The 17,080-nt window shown below is 40.6% G+C and overlaps 2 protein-coding genes across 2 annotated transcripts in view; one reads left to right on the top strand and one right to left on the bottom strand.

The window, feature by feature from the left end:
• Positions 1-8,512, bottom strand: part of LAMC1 (laminin subunit gamma 1) — a 126,113-nt gene extending 117,601 nt beyond the window's left edge. Inside the window, exon 1 of the mRNA XM_035010606.1 lies at positions 7,768-8,512. Coding sequence (XP_034866497.1) covers positions 7,768-8,182 — 415 coding nt within the window. The 5' untranslated portion in view covers positions 8,183-8,512. The remainder of the gene's footprint in view (positions 1-7,767) is intronic.
• A 406-nt stretch (positions 8,513-8,918) lies between these two features.
• SHCBP1L (SHC binding and spindle associated 1 like) overlaps positions 8,919-17,080 on the top strand; it is a 98,696-nt gene continuing 90,534 nt past the window's right edge. Inside the window, exon 1 of the mRNA XM_035010605.1 lies at positions 8,919-9,884. The gene's annotated coding sequence lies outside the window, so the exon portion shown is untranslated. The remainder of the gene's footprint in view (positions 9,885-17,080) is intronic.

The raw sequence follows: 17,080 nt of genomic DNA, 5'->3' as shown, positions 1-17,080 counted from the left end.
AAAAATTCCATGTTGCCTTCCATATAACAGGAAGCGGCCACACAGTTGGAAACAAAGAGTAAAAGAAGGGAGCCCAGGGAATATAACTCCAAAAGTTTTAAAAGAAATCATGTAAATCCCCTAATTCATCTCCCAGCCTTGCCACAGGGTTCTCCTCCCACAAGAGATCTGAGAGCCCCATTGTCTGAGAAAGAGATAAGTCTGCTTTATTTTAATTCATGAATATGTAGCTTCATAGGGCACCAGGCTGACTGGGCCCAGTTATTTTAGGATGGCCTCCTGGAAGAGCCCATGGAAAGAAAAGCAGATGTACTTAATTAGTGTCCCCACAGTCTGGCACAATACTCTAAAACCTCAGAGACATTTCTATAAATGCGTTTTCTGGTAACCACTTTTAGCAAGCTATCAATTTTAGGCACTAATGAGCAAACATCTAACTTTTATCATTTTATAAGAAAAGAGATGCTTGCAAATCCTAGCAAGGAAGGCCCTCTTACAAATCTAAAAGCAAGCAACTTAGGCAAGACAACAGAACCAGCACACAGTCATCTTGGAACTTTACCCTTTGAAACTGACAATTTAAGATAAGGGACAGATTAATCCCTTATTTTTAAAAATGTTCTCAGGAATTTGGGGCAGTAAAAATAAACAAACAGCTCTGCTCTGAGCTTTGACACTTTTCCCTGAAACTCAAACAGAACAGTGGTAGAGCTGTCAATTAGGTACAGCTGGAAACAAGGAACAAGTAAGGAAGCATCTGTTGGTTCTGCACCCGTTAACTCTAGACAAGTAAGTGATGACCGTCCATCTGCCTGATGACTATAACGTGGTTCTTCACTAGCCCGCAGGGAAGAGGGAAGGGTCCCTCGGTATGCCTGTCTTCTAATTGTACCCCAATGAATCAAATAAACTAAAAATGATGCCACACACATAGACAGATATGTCATTGTAACTCTTCCCCACAACTGCCCTTTAAGATATCCTTGAAGGGGGTATATTTTAACAACAGACATGAGTGCAGGTCCATTTCTAAAGAAAACACACACGATATTAACATTAAATTTTCAGAAATACATATTCACTATGAGATTCAAATCTGAGAAGATAGCTTACTCATATAATTTATCTAGATAACTTCAAATCACATAAAAGTCTAGTTTTTACCCAAAAAAGGACACTCACAGATCTTTCAATTCCATGTCAGTTACATCTAACTCAGAACTTTTTTTAAAACTATAGAAATAAAAAAACCATGTACCACGTTTAATATTAGCTATTACAGTGGCGTATGTCTCAAGAAAATAGAGAGATGACCCTGATAAAAATAAACACAAACTCCACAGTATTGCTGAGGAGAATGTAAAGTAGCATGCGATGTCTGGGGACTCCTTATAATTCAGGCATTCATGTATTCACTCACTCTACATACATTTATGGAACACTACGCCAGACACATTGCTAAGCACTGGAGATACAAAGACTCTAGCCTCCATCAAAATGATAAGTGAATGCTCTATGTGCTCACACCTTTCACTTACAACTTATTATATAACACTGAATGCACTGGTCTAGGGCGGAAGTCACAAAATGTGTGCTGTAGAGGCCCAGAGAGTAAATATTTCAGCCTTTGAGGGTCAAGACAACAGTATCTGTTGCAGTAACTCAATCCCTTTATAGCACAGAAGCAGCCATAGACAATAGGTTCATAAATGAAACTCATTGTGTTCCAATGGAACTTTATGGATACCAAAATTTGAATTTCATATGATTTTCATGTCACAAAATTTCACTCTTTTGATTATTGAATGAAAAATGTAAAAACATTTGCACGGTGCATACAAAAAGAGGTGGCAACCCTGGGCTGGATTTGGCCAGCAGGCTATAATCTGCCTACATCCCAGTCTAGAGATACAGGTCTCCACATTTAGGCCACAAGTTCCATGAGGTCAGGGCAATGTCCTATGAATCACTATGCGTCCAGGAATTGATATGGTGCTGAGGAATGGCAAACAATTAACTAATGTTCGTTATACTGAACTGAATTAAAAGACTTAAGTCCTTGACTGTCTTCAAAGACTTCATGGTCAAGAAGTGGTAACAGACAAATCAAGAAACATATATCACTTATAAGTGCTGTGGTAGATACCTACAGGGTGGTGTGAGTGGGACACCTAATCCATGCCTGGGAGAAGGATGAAAAGGGTAGAAGACAGAGAAACTGGGGAAGAATTCCTGAAGGTGGTGACACCTAGGAGAAGAGTTCCAAACCAGAGAAGCAGCCCTCTGAGCATATAAGATGACAAGAGATAAACCTAGAGGTTAAAACAACAGTCCAGATCCTAAAGTGCCTTGTATATCATGCCAAGTAGTCTGGACTTTATCCTAAAGGTTTGAGGAACCACTGAAGAATTTTAGCTGGGAAATGATATCATCAGATTTGCATTTTAGAACCATTACTCAGTCCAAAGTGTGGCTGCTTGATCAGAAGGGGCAAAATGGCGGCAGAAAGACCACCAAGTAGTTAGAAAGCTGTTCTAGTAATTCAGGTGAAATTCACTGGAAAGCTAAAATAAGGTAGAGATAAAGGTGAGGATTCAAGAGACACAGTGGCTGGATATGGGAGGTAAGAGTGGTATCTTGGACAGATTGTAGTAAGGATGGGTGGGAAAGAAAGGGGTGGAGTTACAGTTGCCTAGAACTGACCTGCCTCCAGCAGTGGATCCTATCTGCTCTCCACACAGAGTAATCTTACTGATGAGAGCCTATCAAGCCTGGTTATCTTTTATGAGAGACTTGGCAAAAAACTGGTCTAGAGCCTTAGGATTAAACAGTAGTGCATTCATTGAGATATGACTTTGAGTTGGGTAAGACAGTGAAGAATGAATATAGTTTTGGACATGGCCTTTGGACACCCCAAACTGACCATGGCCAATAAGTCTTTAGGATTGGAGTAAGAGCTGGCCTAGAGATACAAGTTTAGAATTTATTAATTTGCAAACAGTAAATAATGCCTTGAGACTAAGAGGAATTCACTCAAGGAAAGTGAGTCCCATGAAAAAGAAAGGAATCCAAAAATATAAGTGAAAAAGAACAGAGGGAAAAGGAGGAAAACCAAGGGAGTCTGACATCTCTGAATTAGTGTGTACCTGAACTTGTATTTTAAAGCTGGCCTGGAATAAACTAGTCACTCTTCTGAAAGATCTGTTAAAGAAGCAAAGAGTTGCAGGGGTTAGTGCAATAGACTAAGGAGTCAAACACCTACCTCCACTGCGACTTTTGGCAAATCACCACCTCAGGATCCTCATCTTTGCTTTCACTGAGTTGTGGAAGTCTAATCAGTGATAAACTGAAAGTTTCATAAAGTGTAAAATATTATAAAAGCACTCCTGATTTATCATCATCATTACGACAGAGTATGAAAATTCCATCTAAGAGTGTAAACTTCTGAAGACACGACCTTCAATCCTGTATACCTATCAGGTACTGTACTATGTATTTAGTAGGTATTTAAAAAATGTTTGCAGAATATTTGGTAGTAACATGAGAATGTATGCATGGGGGGTGGGGGGGAAGGAGCACATAGCAAAAGGCATATCCAACTTCCTAAAAGGATTTAGAACTGAAATAGTCAAACCAACCCTCCCACAACTGTGGCCAGTGAGAAAATAACGGGGGGTGGGTGCTTATAGTCCCAACTTCTCTCCTAATGCGTAAATTGTTTCTCTGAATGCTTTAGAAACATGGAGAAGGTATTTACAGAAAAAGCCATGAATTATAGAAAAGGAAAACAGCCAACAGCAACTTTATAAAACTGTGTTCAACTATCGCTGGCCATTAAAGAAGAGCTCCCTAACTTCTCAAGTTGAAACCTGCAACATGTAAATCAGTCCTTTGTGAGACAAACTAAAATAGTGTCCCCTCGGGGTGTGCAAATACCACAGTGAAGTCACCAGAGTGAACTATTCCCTGACACAGTCAGAACCTACCTTGCAAAGATTGTCCTGGGGAAAAAAACTGCTGTTTGTTTCATTTTAAATATACACTGAAAGGAACAGAATAAAATGCAGTATCCTTACATATCAATTATTCTGATTTAGACACACAAAGAAGATACACCTAAAAAGCATCACTTAATCACTGTTCCTAAAGCTTATAGAAGGAGGTTGGAAACAAATCTGGTCTTGGTGTAAATTTTAGGAGTTCCATAAACTTTGATTGAGTTGGTTTATAAGCAGTTTCTTCCTTAATCTAATTGTTTTCAGAAAGGGGGAGAGCTACCTTCCTCTAAGATTCAGACCCAGCCTGCCAAGTTTCCATCCACAATGACTATCAAGTTAATTAAAAAGGCTGTTTAATAAAAGTCAAATCCTCAGCTATAATCTTACTATCAACTATCCCCCTGATACTAATAAAACTTATTATGACTTATTATATAACATAAAAGCCAAACTTTTAAACAGCAGATGAATAATCCATACAGAAGTTAGGAAAGATCCAGAAGTTGAATGCAAAATAAGACTTCTTTTTAGAACAGGGTGCCTGGCTGAGATTTCTCTCCACAACAGACAGAAAATGCAATTCTTGTTCCCACAGCAACTTGAACTGATTATATCTGAGGATACACTGCACCCTGGATTACTGTATATGGTGCTTAAGACATGGCTGCTTTCAGAATCCACACTGATTTTCCTGGCTTCTGTACAAGTGATGATAATGGTACAATGATCTAATTTGTCCTTGCCATCAGTTAAAATCTGCCTTACCGACCACACCCCCCCAAATGGTAGCAGTTAAAACAATAACGTAATTTTATATATACATGTGTATGCATGAAAAGTTTCTGGAAGGCTGCATGAGAAATTGTGAATGGTGGTCTCTTCCAACTTTGCAACTGAAGAGGAAGAGATTCCCTAGTCATTATATGTAACTGTTTTAATTCACCATGTCATGTTTTATTTTTACAGTAAAAAAATGACCTACGATTAATGCCAAAACATGTATGTTTCTTGTAACGACATAAGTGCAGTCTGACTTTGCTTATTTTAAAGTTTACTGCGTTTAAAGTTCAACATCAAAAGGGAGGGGAGAAAAGTGTTGGCTAGCCCTGCTTCTTTCACACTGCTCTCTTGGGAGTTTCACAGGCTCTGTAAGGGCAAAGCACAATATGCATCACTTGCTTAAGGGTATGTGAAATTTGAACTGGATGGGAGATTTAATAGATGCACAAACAGTCATGGTACTTGAATTCATGGGAAACAATGAGCTAGAGCCCATGGAGTAACTGATGTTAGGAACTGAATATGCTGAACATCAAAACACACAATGGTACATAAAGCCCTGCCTATACGTTCTAGATCATAACTTCCATGTATACATACATCCTTGTCATTAAAAAAGCGAGGGGGGGGGGAGAGAGATTGAGACATCACCCCCACAACACACAAATCTCCCTCCCCTTTTCCACCTTTTCAACCACACACAAATTCCTCTGGGACATCATTTAGGATCCAAGAAAAAGTACAGTAAGTTCTAGTCAGGCTTTTAGAAACTGTCTATCTTAAAAGTCTCAAGTAAATGTTTTCACAGTTAATCACAATACTCATATGGAAACTATTTTAAATAACTTTTTTTAAACCCATAGTTTTATGAACTTCATTTACCACAAATATTAACAAAAACTGAAGAAGATTTTTTCAGCAAAAACAAGTCCAAGCATACATTTTTAGGGTACAAAGTCATGTAAGAGTCCTAAGTAGATGGCCTCTGAGATTTCTTTTGACCTTTAAATGACCATGACCCAAAATTAATATATCTGCTCCCTAAGAGTAACAACCTAACTTGACTGTTACTGTCTTATCTTTTACCTTTGTAACAGAGAAATAATCTGAGTAATCTACCTACCTCTGCAATCACCTGAAATAGCCTTTTGCTATACAGTGCCCAGAGCAGAAAACTCAGAAGGCCAAGATTGACAGCCTGACCTTTACCTAAATAACAGATTCGTATTCTGAAATTTTCAGTTGAATCTCAGGCACTCAAATGCTTTCACTTTGAAATTTTTAGTATTTGAAAATAGATTAAGTAAAACTTGGTGGGCATTCCAAATTCAACACAGAAACTTTAATAAGTCAAAGTTTCCACAAAAATAATTGGATATAAACTTCAAAAATAATTTTGGCCAAGTTTAAAAATATAACACCTAAGAGCATATAGCTGTCTAGAGTTAAAGAGTATTCCCATGAAGTCTTAGAAGACCCTAGGTCTCTTGCTGTGTCTTAGAAAGGCACCTGTTCCAACATACTGTTGGTTCTAGGCATTTCCAACACCTTTAAAACACTGAAGTACAGTTTACTTCTTCCATCTCTGAAAAACAGGGGCCCCAGAGTTTCACTTTATTAACTTATTTTCCAAAAGTTCATCTTCCTAATAACTTGTCTAGAAATAAAATGGTATTACAAAGCTGCTAAACACTGCTTTTCTAAAACTTACTCCACACACAGTAATTTAACTACTTTTCAAGGTACTTTTGGTAAGTTATATTCTTTCTCTGGAATCTTGACACTTACATAGAATCTAATGTGCCAGAGAGCAGTGGAAAGAAAAATGCAAAACCATGACCAAAAGAACTATTTGCCTATAAAACATTCCTTTCAAAGACCCTCAAATAATACTAGCCTTACAGGATGATCTGGCTTTGACCAAAGAATGGCTTGGGCCCTATGTTCTCTCTGGAAGTTCATTACTACCAGCTACCAGGAAAATCAATTATTTCAATGCAATGGGGACTGCAGCTCTACAAATCAGATGCCAGTTTCTCACACATATTTTACTCTGTTAAACACAATAATGAATTATTCTGCTTGTTTATATAGTTCAGTGATGAAGAAAAACTTACTTAGACCAAACATGATTTTTTTACCTTAGGATAAAATGTCCATCCTCATCTACCACCCAGCAAAAAAGTTTTCTATACATCCTTTTCCTGATTTCTAAAAGGTCATTCATACATGTTGCTACACTTGTTTTGAATCAAAGTAAAAGGAAAGACAGTAAGGAGAGCCTCTATACCCAGGGACCAAACTGTGGCCAGAAATTACAGCGAGTGCACACTTTCTTTTGTTTTCTCTGTTCCAGGAGTAGCAGTGAAATAGTTTTGTGGTCCTTAATTACCGCTCAACAACTCTAAAGAACAATAACTTTAAAAGCGAATTTCTATTTTAGTTACACATAGGCCATACCGGTAGTAAAAGCATTTGCTTCTCTCAAATTCCCTTCACTAGAGACCCTTTGCTCTCTAGCTTATTCAATAGAGCAAACAGCAATCACGCTCAATCCTGGAGAGAGAGGCATTTAAACAAGATAAAAGTGCTGAAGGTGGACCTTCCTATCTCTGATCCAAGAACGCTCCGTGATGGCCCTGCGAGGAGGGAGAAAAGCGAGACTAGGGGTTTCTGATCAACGCTTCCGAAAAAAATGGACAAAAACAGACCAAATGGCGAATCATCAAGGAAGCGAAAATCTGGTTAAATTAGAAAGAACAGAAAAGCAAACAAAGATGCTAGCGCGAGGCATCCTGGCCCTCGGCGGAATGTTAAGTGCTAGATTTAGTTTAGAAGTTGGAAAGGGGAATATCTGTGTGGCCCATGCTGGGGAGCAGAGAGCCAGCATGCGGCTGTTTGGGCCCCGCAGGCTGGGCCAGGAGGTGAAGATGGCCAGGGAGCTGGGCTGCTGGCGAGCAGCAGCAGGAACAGGGCTGTCACCGCTTACCCAGGTGCAGCGTGAGGTTGATGGAGTTGGGGTACTGCACCCCGGCCAGCATGGTCTGGCTTTGCCACCAGGTGGTGTCGGCCTGGTTGTTGTAGTCGGTCAAGAAGGCTGCCCCGTGCTGCAGGTGGGGCTGCCCGGCGTCGCACAGGTGACAGGACTTGGTGACCCCGGTCACCCCGGTCTGCACACAGTACTCCTCGGGCGGAGCCCCGCACGTGTTGGTGGCCACCACGGTCACGTTGAAGGCGGCGTTGACGAACTCGGGCATGCAGCGCTGCGGCCGCCCGCCCTCGTCCGTGCACTCGTCCATGGCTGCCCGGGCGCAGCCGGCCGCAGCGGCCGCCAGCACCGCCAACACCGGCCAGAGCCGCCCCCGGGGCCGCAGCGCCGGCGCGGCCGGCTCGCTGCCCTTCATCCCGCCGCCCGCGCGCTGGGCCACGGCGAAGGCAAGGGCGCGGGCGCGTTCCTCTCGCCCAGCGGTGTCCCGGGGAGGCCGCTCTGCGGGCTGAGCCTCGGGGCCCAGGGGCCGGACTCTCGGGGCGGGTGGTGGCGGCGGCTCGTACTGGAGAGACGGGCCAGTGGGCGCCGCTGGCGACGACCGCGCGGCTCGGTGACCACTGCCCGGCTCGCCGCCTCCGCGCCTCCCTCACCCACCCGCAACGCAGCCCGCACTCGGCGCCGACCCCCGACTTCCGAGCGCGGGCCCGAGAGCGCGCCCCCGGGGAGGAAGGAGCAGGGGGTGGGGTCGGCAGAGTGGGGTGGGGTCTGGCGGAGGAGAAAGCCCAACCCCGGCCTCCTCTCAACAGCTCCCGCGGCCCCCGTAGCTGCTCCCCCGCCCTCCTCGCGCCGTGGACTGAGCGTCCGCCCGGGCGACTCGCGGCGGCGGCGGCGGCGGCGGCGGGGGCGGCGGCATCTCGCGCTCGGGCCCGCGGCGCGGGATCGGCGGGGGAGGGGCCTTGAGGGGTGCGAGGGGTGGGCGGGGAGTGAGGGAAGGGGTGGGGGATCGGGGAATGGGAGGGGGAAGAGAGAGGCGGAGGGAGAGCGGGGGAAGGAGGGGCGGCGGGGCGGTGCATGACGGGAGGGAAGGGGAGGCTAAGGAGAGCCCGCGCCCTGGGGGAGTCGGACGCCGGGGTCCCCTAGCTCCGCGTCTCCGGAGGACTCCGGTGGGGGGAAGGGGTAATGGAGGGAGCCTTAAAGGGGCGACGCTGGGTCGGTGAGGTCACTTGGAATCGGCCTTTGGGCCCCGCGCCAACCCGGGGCCGCGGCAACGCGGATCTCCGCCCCACCAGGTGTCGGTCGTTGCGTCCAGCCGGCCGCGCCCTGGGGCCGGGACCCGAGGGACCGGACGCTGGGAGCTGCGCGCAGGCTCCTCGCCCCCGCGGGCCGCCCCGGGAATGCCCCCTGCTGCGCGGGGCGGGGCTCTAGCCTTTTCCAAGGAGAGGTCCCGGGGCGTCCGGGGACATACACGGTCCCCGGAGAATTCAGGGCCTTGGTCTCAGCATCAAAATGAATTTTCTGAAGCAATTTCCTGCCTCTAAAGTGTAACCCATCCTTTAACAGGGGCAGAGAAGGAAGTGAAAGGGCTGGGAATGGAATGACATTTTTCCCCTGGGTAGGCAGACCCACTGCGAAATTCTTCCACTGTGTTGTTTATGTTCCCCATCTTGCCTTTAAAAGACTCGAAATTATCTGCATCTGACATCCTCCTTTTCGGGCCTGCTGAGTCACGGAATATTCTCCGTGCCAGAATGACTCAGTTCACAGAACCTGCGCCAGAAGATCATGAGTTTTAGTCCCAGATCAGAACCTGGGCACTTACCCAGTGCTGATACGACAAGCAAGGACCGGGAAAGGAGGGTGCTGTAAAAGTGGACGGCCGGGGTGGTGGCTTTTAAACGTTTGGAGTCCCCAGGCAAAGTGGATGCAACTAGTGGATGCTCATGAGACAGATTTTTTTTTAACTTTTCCAGATCTTAATAGTAAAGTGAGAATAATAAATATATGCCCCCCACCCCCCCGCTCGCAAAAAGCCCAACCCCCCCAAAAGAAACAAAAAACCCCAAACTACGTTTGGATTCAGTAGCTCCGTTAAGAGAGTGGGGGTCTGAAATAATGAAGTAAGTAAATGTTAGATTACTATGGTTGGGGTCAGTGTTAACTCCAAGAGTACTTTAAGGATAATGGTCTGGTTGGGCGGGGGGGTGGGGGGTGTCTTGCCAAAATGCTGAGTTTGCTTAGCAGGCACATGGATCACTTGTATTGTTCATTTATTTGATGAGCTGGGTGAAGGTGATGCATGACTAAAAGTCTCTTAACTCCTCATCCTTTGGCACCTCCGCTTTGGAAGAAGAAACTTGTGGGACTGTGAGTAACAGTATTTTAATCCTTTCATATTCGAGTTGAAGCAAAATAAATACATTCATTTATACCTAAAGAGGATGATATTCTCTCTCTTTCATTGTACTTGAGAACAAAGACATATAGGACGAAGATAAGAATGTTAGTTGTAAATAAAGAATGTTAGTTGTAAAGGTATTTCTAATAAATATAATTAAGTAAATACATTAATGCATTTGCCCTTAGAAATTTTCAGTATTTTATTAGATATTGGCAAACAAAACAGTGGGGGTCCTTTTGTTTTCTACCAGGTTAAAACAGATTAAGGTAAGGAAATACCCAAGTTTGCAAGATCAAAATAAATGTTTGCTGTCGCTGCTCCCTTTTGGATTCTAATATCCAAGGGTAACTTTATTACTTCTGCCCCAAAATTTCATTACCAGAACCTCATCTGATATTTGTAAAGCCCATAAAGAGACTTTGAATTAATTTCTAAATTCTATTGCTCATGGGAATGTGACAAGGAAATATCTATTTTGGAGAGAGGTAAAATGTAACCGGGCCTAGGCCGGGGGGCTTGGTAAAAAAAATTAAAACAACAACAACAACAACTTTGCTCCATTGTTTGAATTCTGATTCAAACAAAACAAAGGTTAAAATAAAAATTTTAAGACAATGTGGAAAATTTAAATGCTAATTAGATATTTTGTGATAACAAATTAAGTATTTTAGGTACCTGAAGATTTTACTGTTTACTAAATAGACTTGGTTTTTTTTTTTTTTAAAGTGAAAGTGTGTGAGATTTTTTTTTTACTTAAGGTTACCCTGTGGGGTTTTTTTTCGGGGGGCCGGTGCAAAGGGAGAGGGAGAGAGTATCCTAAGCAGGCTCCAGGTCCATCAGGGAGCACAACGTGGGGCTCGATCTCACAACCCTGAGATCATGACCTGACCTGAGCAGAAATGAAGAGCTTAACCGACTGAGCCACCCAGGCACCCTGAGGTTACCCAGTTTTTTTAAAAAAAAAATTCTGCGCCCTTTAATAATACATGTTCTTAACTGCTTACAAACTACATTATCTAGTAAACAGATGTAGTGTTTAGAAGAAAAATGTGAAGGTGTGGGAGAAATGGTTTCAGATCCCCTAAAAAATGATATTAGTGCCCAACCTCCAGGGTCTCTGTGCAGCAAGAAATGTAGAATGAGAGGATATAGTTGTTTATTATACAGACAAAAGAGTTCCAAAATTTTAAAAATCCCACTTAGAATTCCAGAGAAAAGAGATTTCCCCCTATCAGGATCTATCTAAACAATTTCAAGGACGGATGCTGATTTCCCTGGCTTGGGTCACCTGCAAATCCCTGGGCATACCCACCCCTAGCCAGTTGAATAAAGTAACCGCGCTAAAGCAGCCCAACAGAAAGCCATGGAATTTGGGAAAAGCAGTTCTTCAAGGAAAGCGATTGCTGTTGCCAGAAGGGGGCAGGTTACAAGGTAGAAAAATACAACAGATGTCTACTACATCCAAATTGAGAATGTGTGATTTGGTTAGAAAAACAACTTAAAGGGTTATAGTGACCTTTTAACATCGAAACTGCCCTTTTAAAAAATCTTCTGTAATTACCAATGTGTCCATTTTCCCATTTCTTAGTTTTTGCTGACTTCACGTCCCTGTATTTTTCCCAAGCCTAAGCACCACTATACTCTAGGCTTTATCTTTTATATTTAGAATGCAACCTAAAGATAATAGTTACTACTAATATAATGATGTTAGCCTATATTTACCTTCTGTCTTGTGCTTTTCAAAATGTAATAACTCTGAAGCAGGGGATATTAACTTGTCGAGTTGAAGAAACTAAGACTCAAAGAGATTAATCTCTAGCAAGCAGCAAGATCAAGACTGGAGCCTGCACTTTCTGGTTCCCTATCCAGTGCTGTTTCTTTTTCTGTTGTGTAAAGGTCACGGTCGAGTGTAAAGGAAGAGCTACCTCGAACTTTCAAGGTTTTTAGGTTATCAAATGGGAATTCTAAATTAGATGAAAATTAATGTGATACTGGAAGAAAATTAACAATATCCCTCTTCAGAGTTACACTAACTACACACGATCCTTTGTGTTAGGTTTATAGATCCTTCCTGGATCCTTGGTACAAGTCCAAGCATAACAAGATAAGGTATCTTTTGTGGCCATGCTCAGGTAAAGACAGGATTCCTCATGTATGAGGTAAAACCCTTCCTTCCCACCCACCAACATGTACTTGATTTAAACCATCTTTATATTGTGATGCTGGTTTAAAAAGGAAGAGGAAAGGACACATATCATAATTCATAAAATTTAAGTTTGAACTTTATTACAAAAACAATAAAAAAGGAAATATTTCCCAAAATGAGGAGCAAAGCCCAACCCCTCCCCAACCCCAAAATCTTCCCATCAAAGGAACAAAGAACTTCACATCTCAAAAATTTTACTGTTCTACTAACCAGATGTGGACTACATCTCACCATAGAGAACAGAGAGATAAATAATCTTTTACATGCAGATGACATGGTTTTATTATGGGAATTCAGAATATCCTTAATAAGTTGTTGACCCTGACTGGTTAAATACTGTCAGAAAAGGTACAGCATTGACTGTAGTTAACAATATTGTATCACATATTTGAAAGTTGCTAGGAGAGTAGGTCTTAAAAGTGCTCATCACAAGGAAAAAAAAGTTAGCTATGAATGGTGATGGATGTTAGATTTATTGTGACCATTTTGCAGTATATACAGATATCAAATCATTACATTGTACACCTGAAACTAATATGTCAATTATATCGCAATTTTAAAAAATCAACTCTAGGGCACCTGGGTGGCTCAGTTGGTTAAGCGACTGCCTTCGGCTCAGGTCATGATCCTGGAGTCCCGGGATTGAGTCCCACATCGGGCTCCCTGCTCAGCAGGGAGTCTGCTTCTCCCTCTGGCCCTCCCCCTCTCATGTGCTCTCTCTCTCTCTCTCAAATAAATAAATAAAATCTTAAAAAAAAAAAAAATCAACTCTAAAAGAAAAAGAAAGTATATTTCATTCAAAACCAAAGTTAATACTATTAGTGGTAGTTTTCTCCCAACATTTGATTGCCTTATAGTTCATTACCTTATTCAGCTACTTAGATATATATTGCAATAGGGTTTTTTTTTTTTGAGGATGTGCCTAAAAATTATATTGTTTAAAATTAGAAGTTTACACCTTTTTGAGCAAGATTTTTTTAAAGATTTTATTTATTTGTCAGAGAGAGAGAAAGAACACAAGCAGGGGGAGTGGCAGGCAGAGGGAGAAGCAGGCTCCCTGCTGAGCAAGGAGTCTGATGCAGGACCTGATCCCAGGACTCTGGGATCATGACCTGAGCGGAAGGCAGACACTTAACGACTGAGCCACCCAGGCCTCTGAAGCAATATTTTTGGGGAGGCTGTTATAATACAGCTTTACAATTTTTTCTGGCTGTAATTGTTGTGGTCCTGGCCCAGAACTCAAGGGCCTCCATCTCCAGTTTATATATGTATTTGGACAAATGATAAATTAATTTTCCTCCCACACAAATTTTATTTATCATAAAAATGCAAATTTTATTTATCATACCAAATTAAAATTTGGTATGATAAAAGCAAGATTTTTTAAAAATTCACTCATAATTATGCTGTGCTAAAGTGACTGTCATCTATCAGAATTCCCTCTCCTAGCCCCTGTCATTCTACTGTTCTAATAGACATCCTTTATTGAAGTACAATCTACATATCAAGAACCAATGCACAAATTCCAAGGACTCATATCACAAAGTGCAAACACTTCTGTAATTACTGCTCAGGTCCAGAAACAGAATATTGCCCTAGCCCAAAAGCCCTATCATGTCTCTTGACAATCAGGACCCCTCCCTTCTCCCCATATGTGACATCTATCCTTACTTCTGTCTCCCACAGATTAGATTAGTTTCGCTCATTTTTGAATGCTATTTAAATGAAACCACACAATTTGTATTTTGTGTGTGGGTGGCTTCTTTTGATTAATATTATGTTTTTGATACCCATCTGTATTGATATAGTTCAAAATAATAATTCAAAAGTAGCAATAGTTCATTGTTTTTCTTTATTGCATGGTATTCTATTGTATAAATAAACATGCTTGTTTATTCATTCTACTGTTGGTGGACATTTCAGTCATTTCCAGTTTCCACTATTATGAACAATATTACTTGTTACTACCAAAATTCTTACTTGTCCTATGGAAATATATATAAATATGTATACACACACATTTAAGTGTATCTAGTAGGAATGGAACTGCTGAGTCATAGGGGTAGGCATATTCAAATTTGGTAGATACTCCCAAACTGTTCTCCAAACTAGTTGAACCAATATTCTCTCCTACCAACTGTGTATGAGAGTTGCGGTTACATCACTTCCTCACAAAAACACTTGGTATTGTCAACATTTTTAATCTTCACCATCCTAGGCTAACATTATCATGGTATTGGTGCTGAACTCCGGGGCCTCTCACTCCAGTGTGTATGTACATGTGTGTGTATTATACGTGTGTATATTATATATAAATAAATGATAAATTGCTTGTGTCACTGAATGTGTAATATTGAATTGTGGCTTTATTTTCTAATTCCTTAATTACTAATTAGACTGACATCCTTTTCATATTTTTTTAACCATTTGGGAATCCTTTTTTGTGCCTTTTCACTTTTTTTGCTCATTTTTCTTTGAGTTGACTGTCTTTTTCTTAATCATATGTACGTATTCTTTATACATTTTGGACATAGGCCCCTTTTCTTGTTCTATATATTGCAAATATCTTCTTTCACCTTGCTTTGTCTTTTCCTTCTTTAATAGTGTCTCTCGTTTTTTAAACTTTAATTTATGGAAAAATTCAAACATAAAAGTGGAGAGAAATATGCAATAAAACTCCAGTTTCAAAAAAAAGATTCATAGCCAATTTTGTTTCAGCTATGCTTTCATATTTCTCCTCCACCTCACTCCCTCCCATCACCACTTAATTACTTTGAAGCAAAATCACAGATATTATACCATTTCATTTAATGGTATCCTTTGATGAAAGAAATTCCTCATTTAAATGTAATCTAATTTTGAACTTTAAGACTAGTGCTATTTCTATTCCTATTTAAAATCTTTAAGGTTGGGGCGCCTGGGTGGCTCAGTCGTTAAGCGTCTGCCTTCTGCTCAGGTCATGATCTCAGGGTCCTGGGATTGAGCCCCACATTGGACTCCCTGCTCAGCGGGAAGCCTGCTTCTCCCTCTCCCGCTCCCCCTGCTTGTGTTCCCTCTCTTGCTGTGTCTCTCTCTGTCAAATAAATAAATAAAATCTTTAAAAAAAAAATCTTTAAGGTTATTAACATATCTTCTTGTGCTATGATTTGGAAATTTTGTTTTATCTTTCACATTTAAATTTTTAATTCATCTAGAATTGATTCTTGTGTATGGTATGAGGTAGACCTCAAAATATATTTTTCCATACGGCTACCCTACTACTAAATCACCATAATTGAAGAGACTATTTTTCCCCCCATTACTCTGCAATATGAACTTTGTCACCAAACACCCAAGTCATCTATTTCAAACATCTGTATTCTGTTTTATTGTAGCTTTATAATAAGTCTTGATATCCACTAGGATAGGTTCTCCAACACTTTTTTTTTTTCTTAAAGACCATGGTGATTATTCTTGCACTTCCATATAATTTTAGAATTGGCTTCTCAATTTCTACCCAGAATTTTGTTTGTGATTGCATTCAATCTATATATTAATTTAGGAAGAAGTCACGTCTATGCAACATTGAGTCTTCCATCCCTCAATATCTATACATATAATATAGATATAGGTGTAGATATATATCTCTCCATTTCTTAGGTCTTCTTTAGATTATCATGGTAATCTTTTATCATTTATCATTTCTACACAATGTGTAGAAATTTGCACATTTTTAATTAAATATTTTGCTAGGTATTTGCTTTTTTATCCTATTGTTTGTTACTAGAATATAAAAATAGAACTGATTTTCTTATTTTGGCTTTATATCCAGCAATCCAACAACCTTGCTAAGTTCACTTTTATTTCCAATAGCTTGTAAATCCTTTTAAATTTTCCATCCACACAATCAGGCCATCTGTGTATACTAACAGTTTTATTTCTTATTTTCCTTTTTAATACTTTTTAGTTCTTTTCCTTCTCTACTTCTGTTGGTTAGAACATCTAGTGTAATAGAACATCTAGTGTTGAATAGAAATGGTGATAGTGGATATCTTTATCTTGTTCCTGATCTCAGGGGAAAAGTTTTCAACATTTCACAAGTATAATGTTTGTTGTACATTTTCTATATTTACCTTTTATCAGATTAAGCTATTTCCTTTATATTACTAGTTTGATGAGAGGTCTTTATTTTTAAATTATGAATGAATGTTGGAATTGGTCATGATTTTTCTCACCTATTGAAATGTTCATGACTTTTCTATTATCCGTACTATATGTTATTAGTTTGTTAATGTGCTGAGTTATATTCAATAATTATTAAATTAATAATTAATAAACCTGGTATTCCTGAAATAAACCTAGTTTGGTTGTGCTATTATCTTTTTATCTTACACTGAATTTAGTTTCTAATATTATACTTAGGTATATGAGAAATTGCCCTCTTATATGTTAATGAGAAATTGCCCTCTTATATGCTCCCCCCCCTTTTTTTTACATCCTGTTAGGTTTAGTACCAAGATTATGCTGGCTTTACAAAACGAGTTGGGAGGTATCCCATTTTTTATTCTCTGGGGAAATTATTTTAAGCATTATTGCATATTTAAATGCTTGAAATTCACCAGTGAAGCCATTTGGTTCTGGTTTTAGTTTGTTTTGTTTTTGTTTTTTGGCGGTGGGGGGGGGGGGAGTAGAAGAGGAGAAGACATTTTAATAGCAGATTCCATTTTTAT

The sequence above is a fragment of the Mirounga leonina genome, unplaced genomic scaffold, assembly GCF_011800145.1.
Source record: "Mirounga leonina isolate KUSES-001 unplaced genomic scaffold, KU_Mleo_1.0 Mir_154, whole genome shotgun sequence".
Lineage (NCBI taxonomy): Eukaryota > Metazoa > Chordata > Mammalia > Carnivora > Phocidae > Mirounga > Mirounga leonina.
Note: the sequence above shows the minus strand (reverse complement) of the source record. Positions and strands in the feature narration are given on the sequence as shown.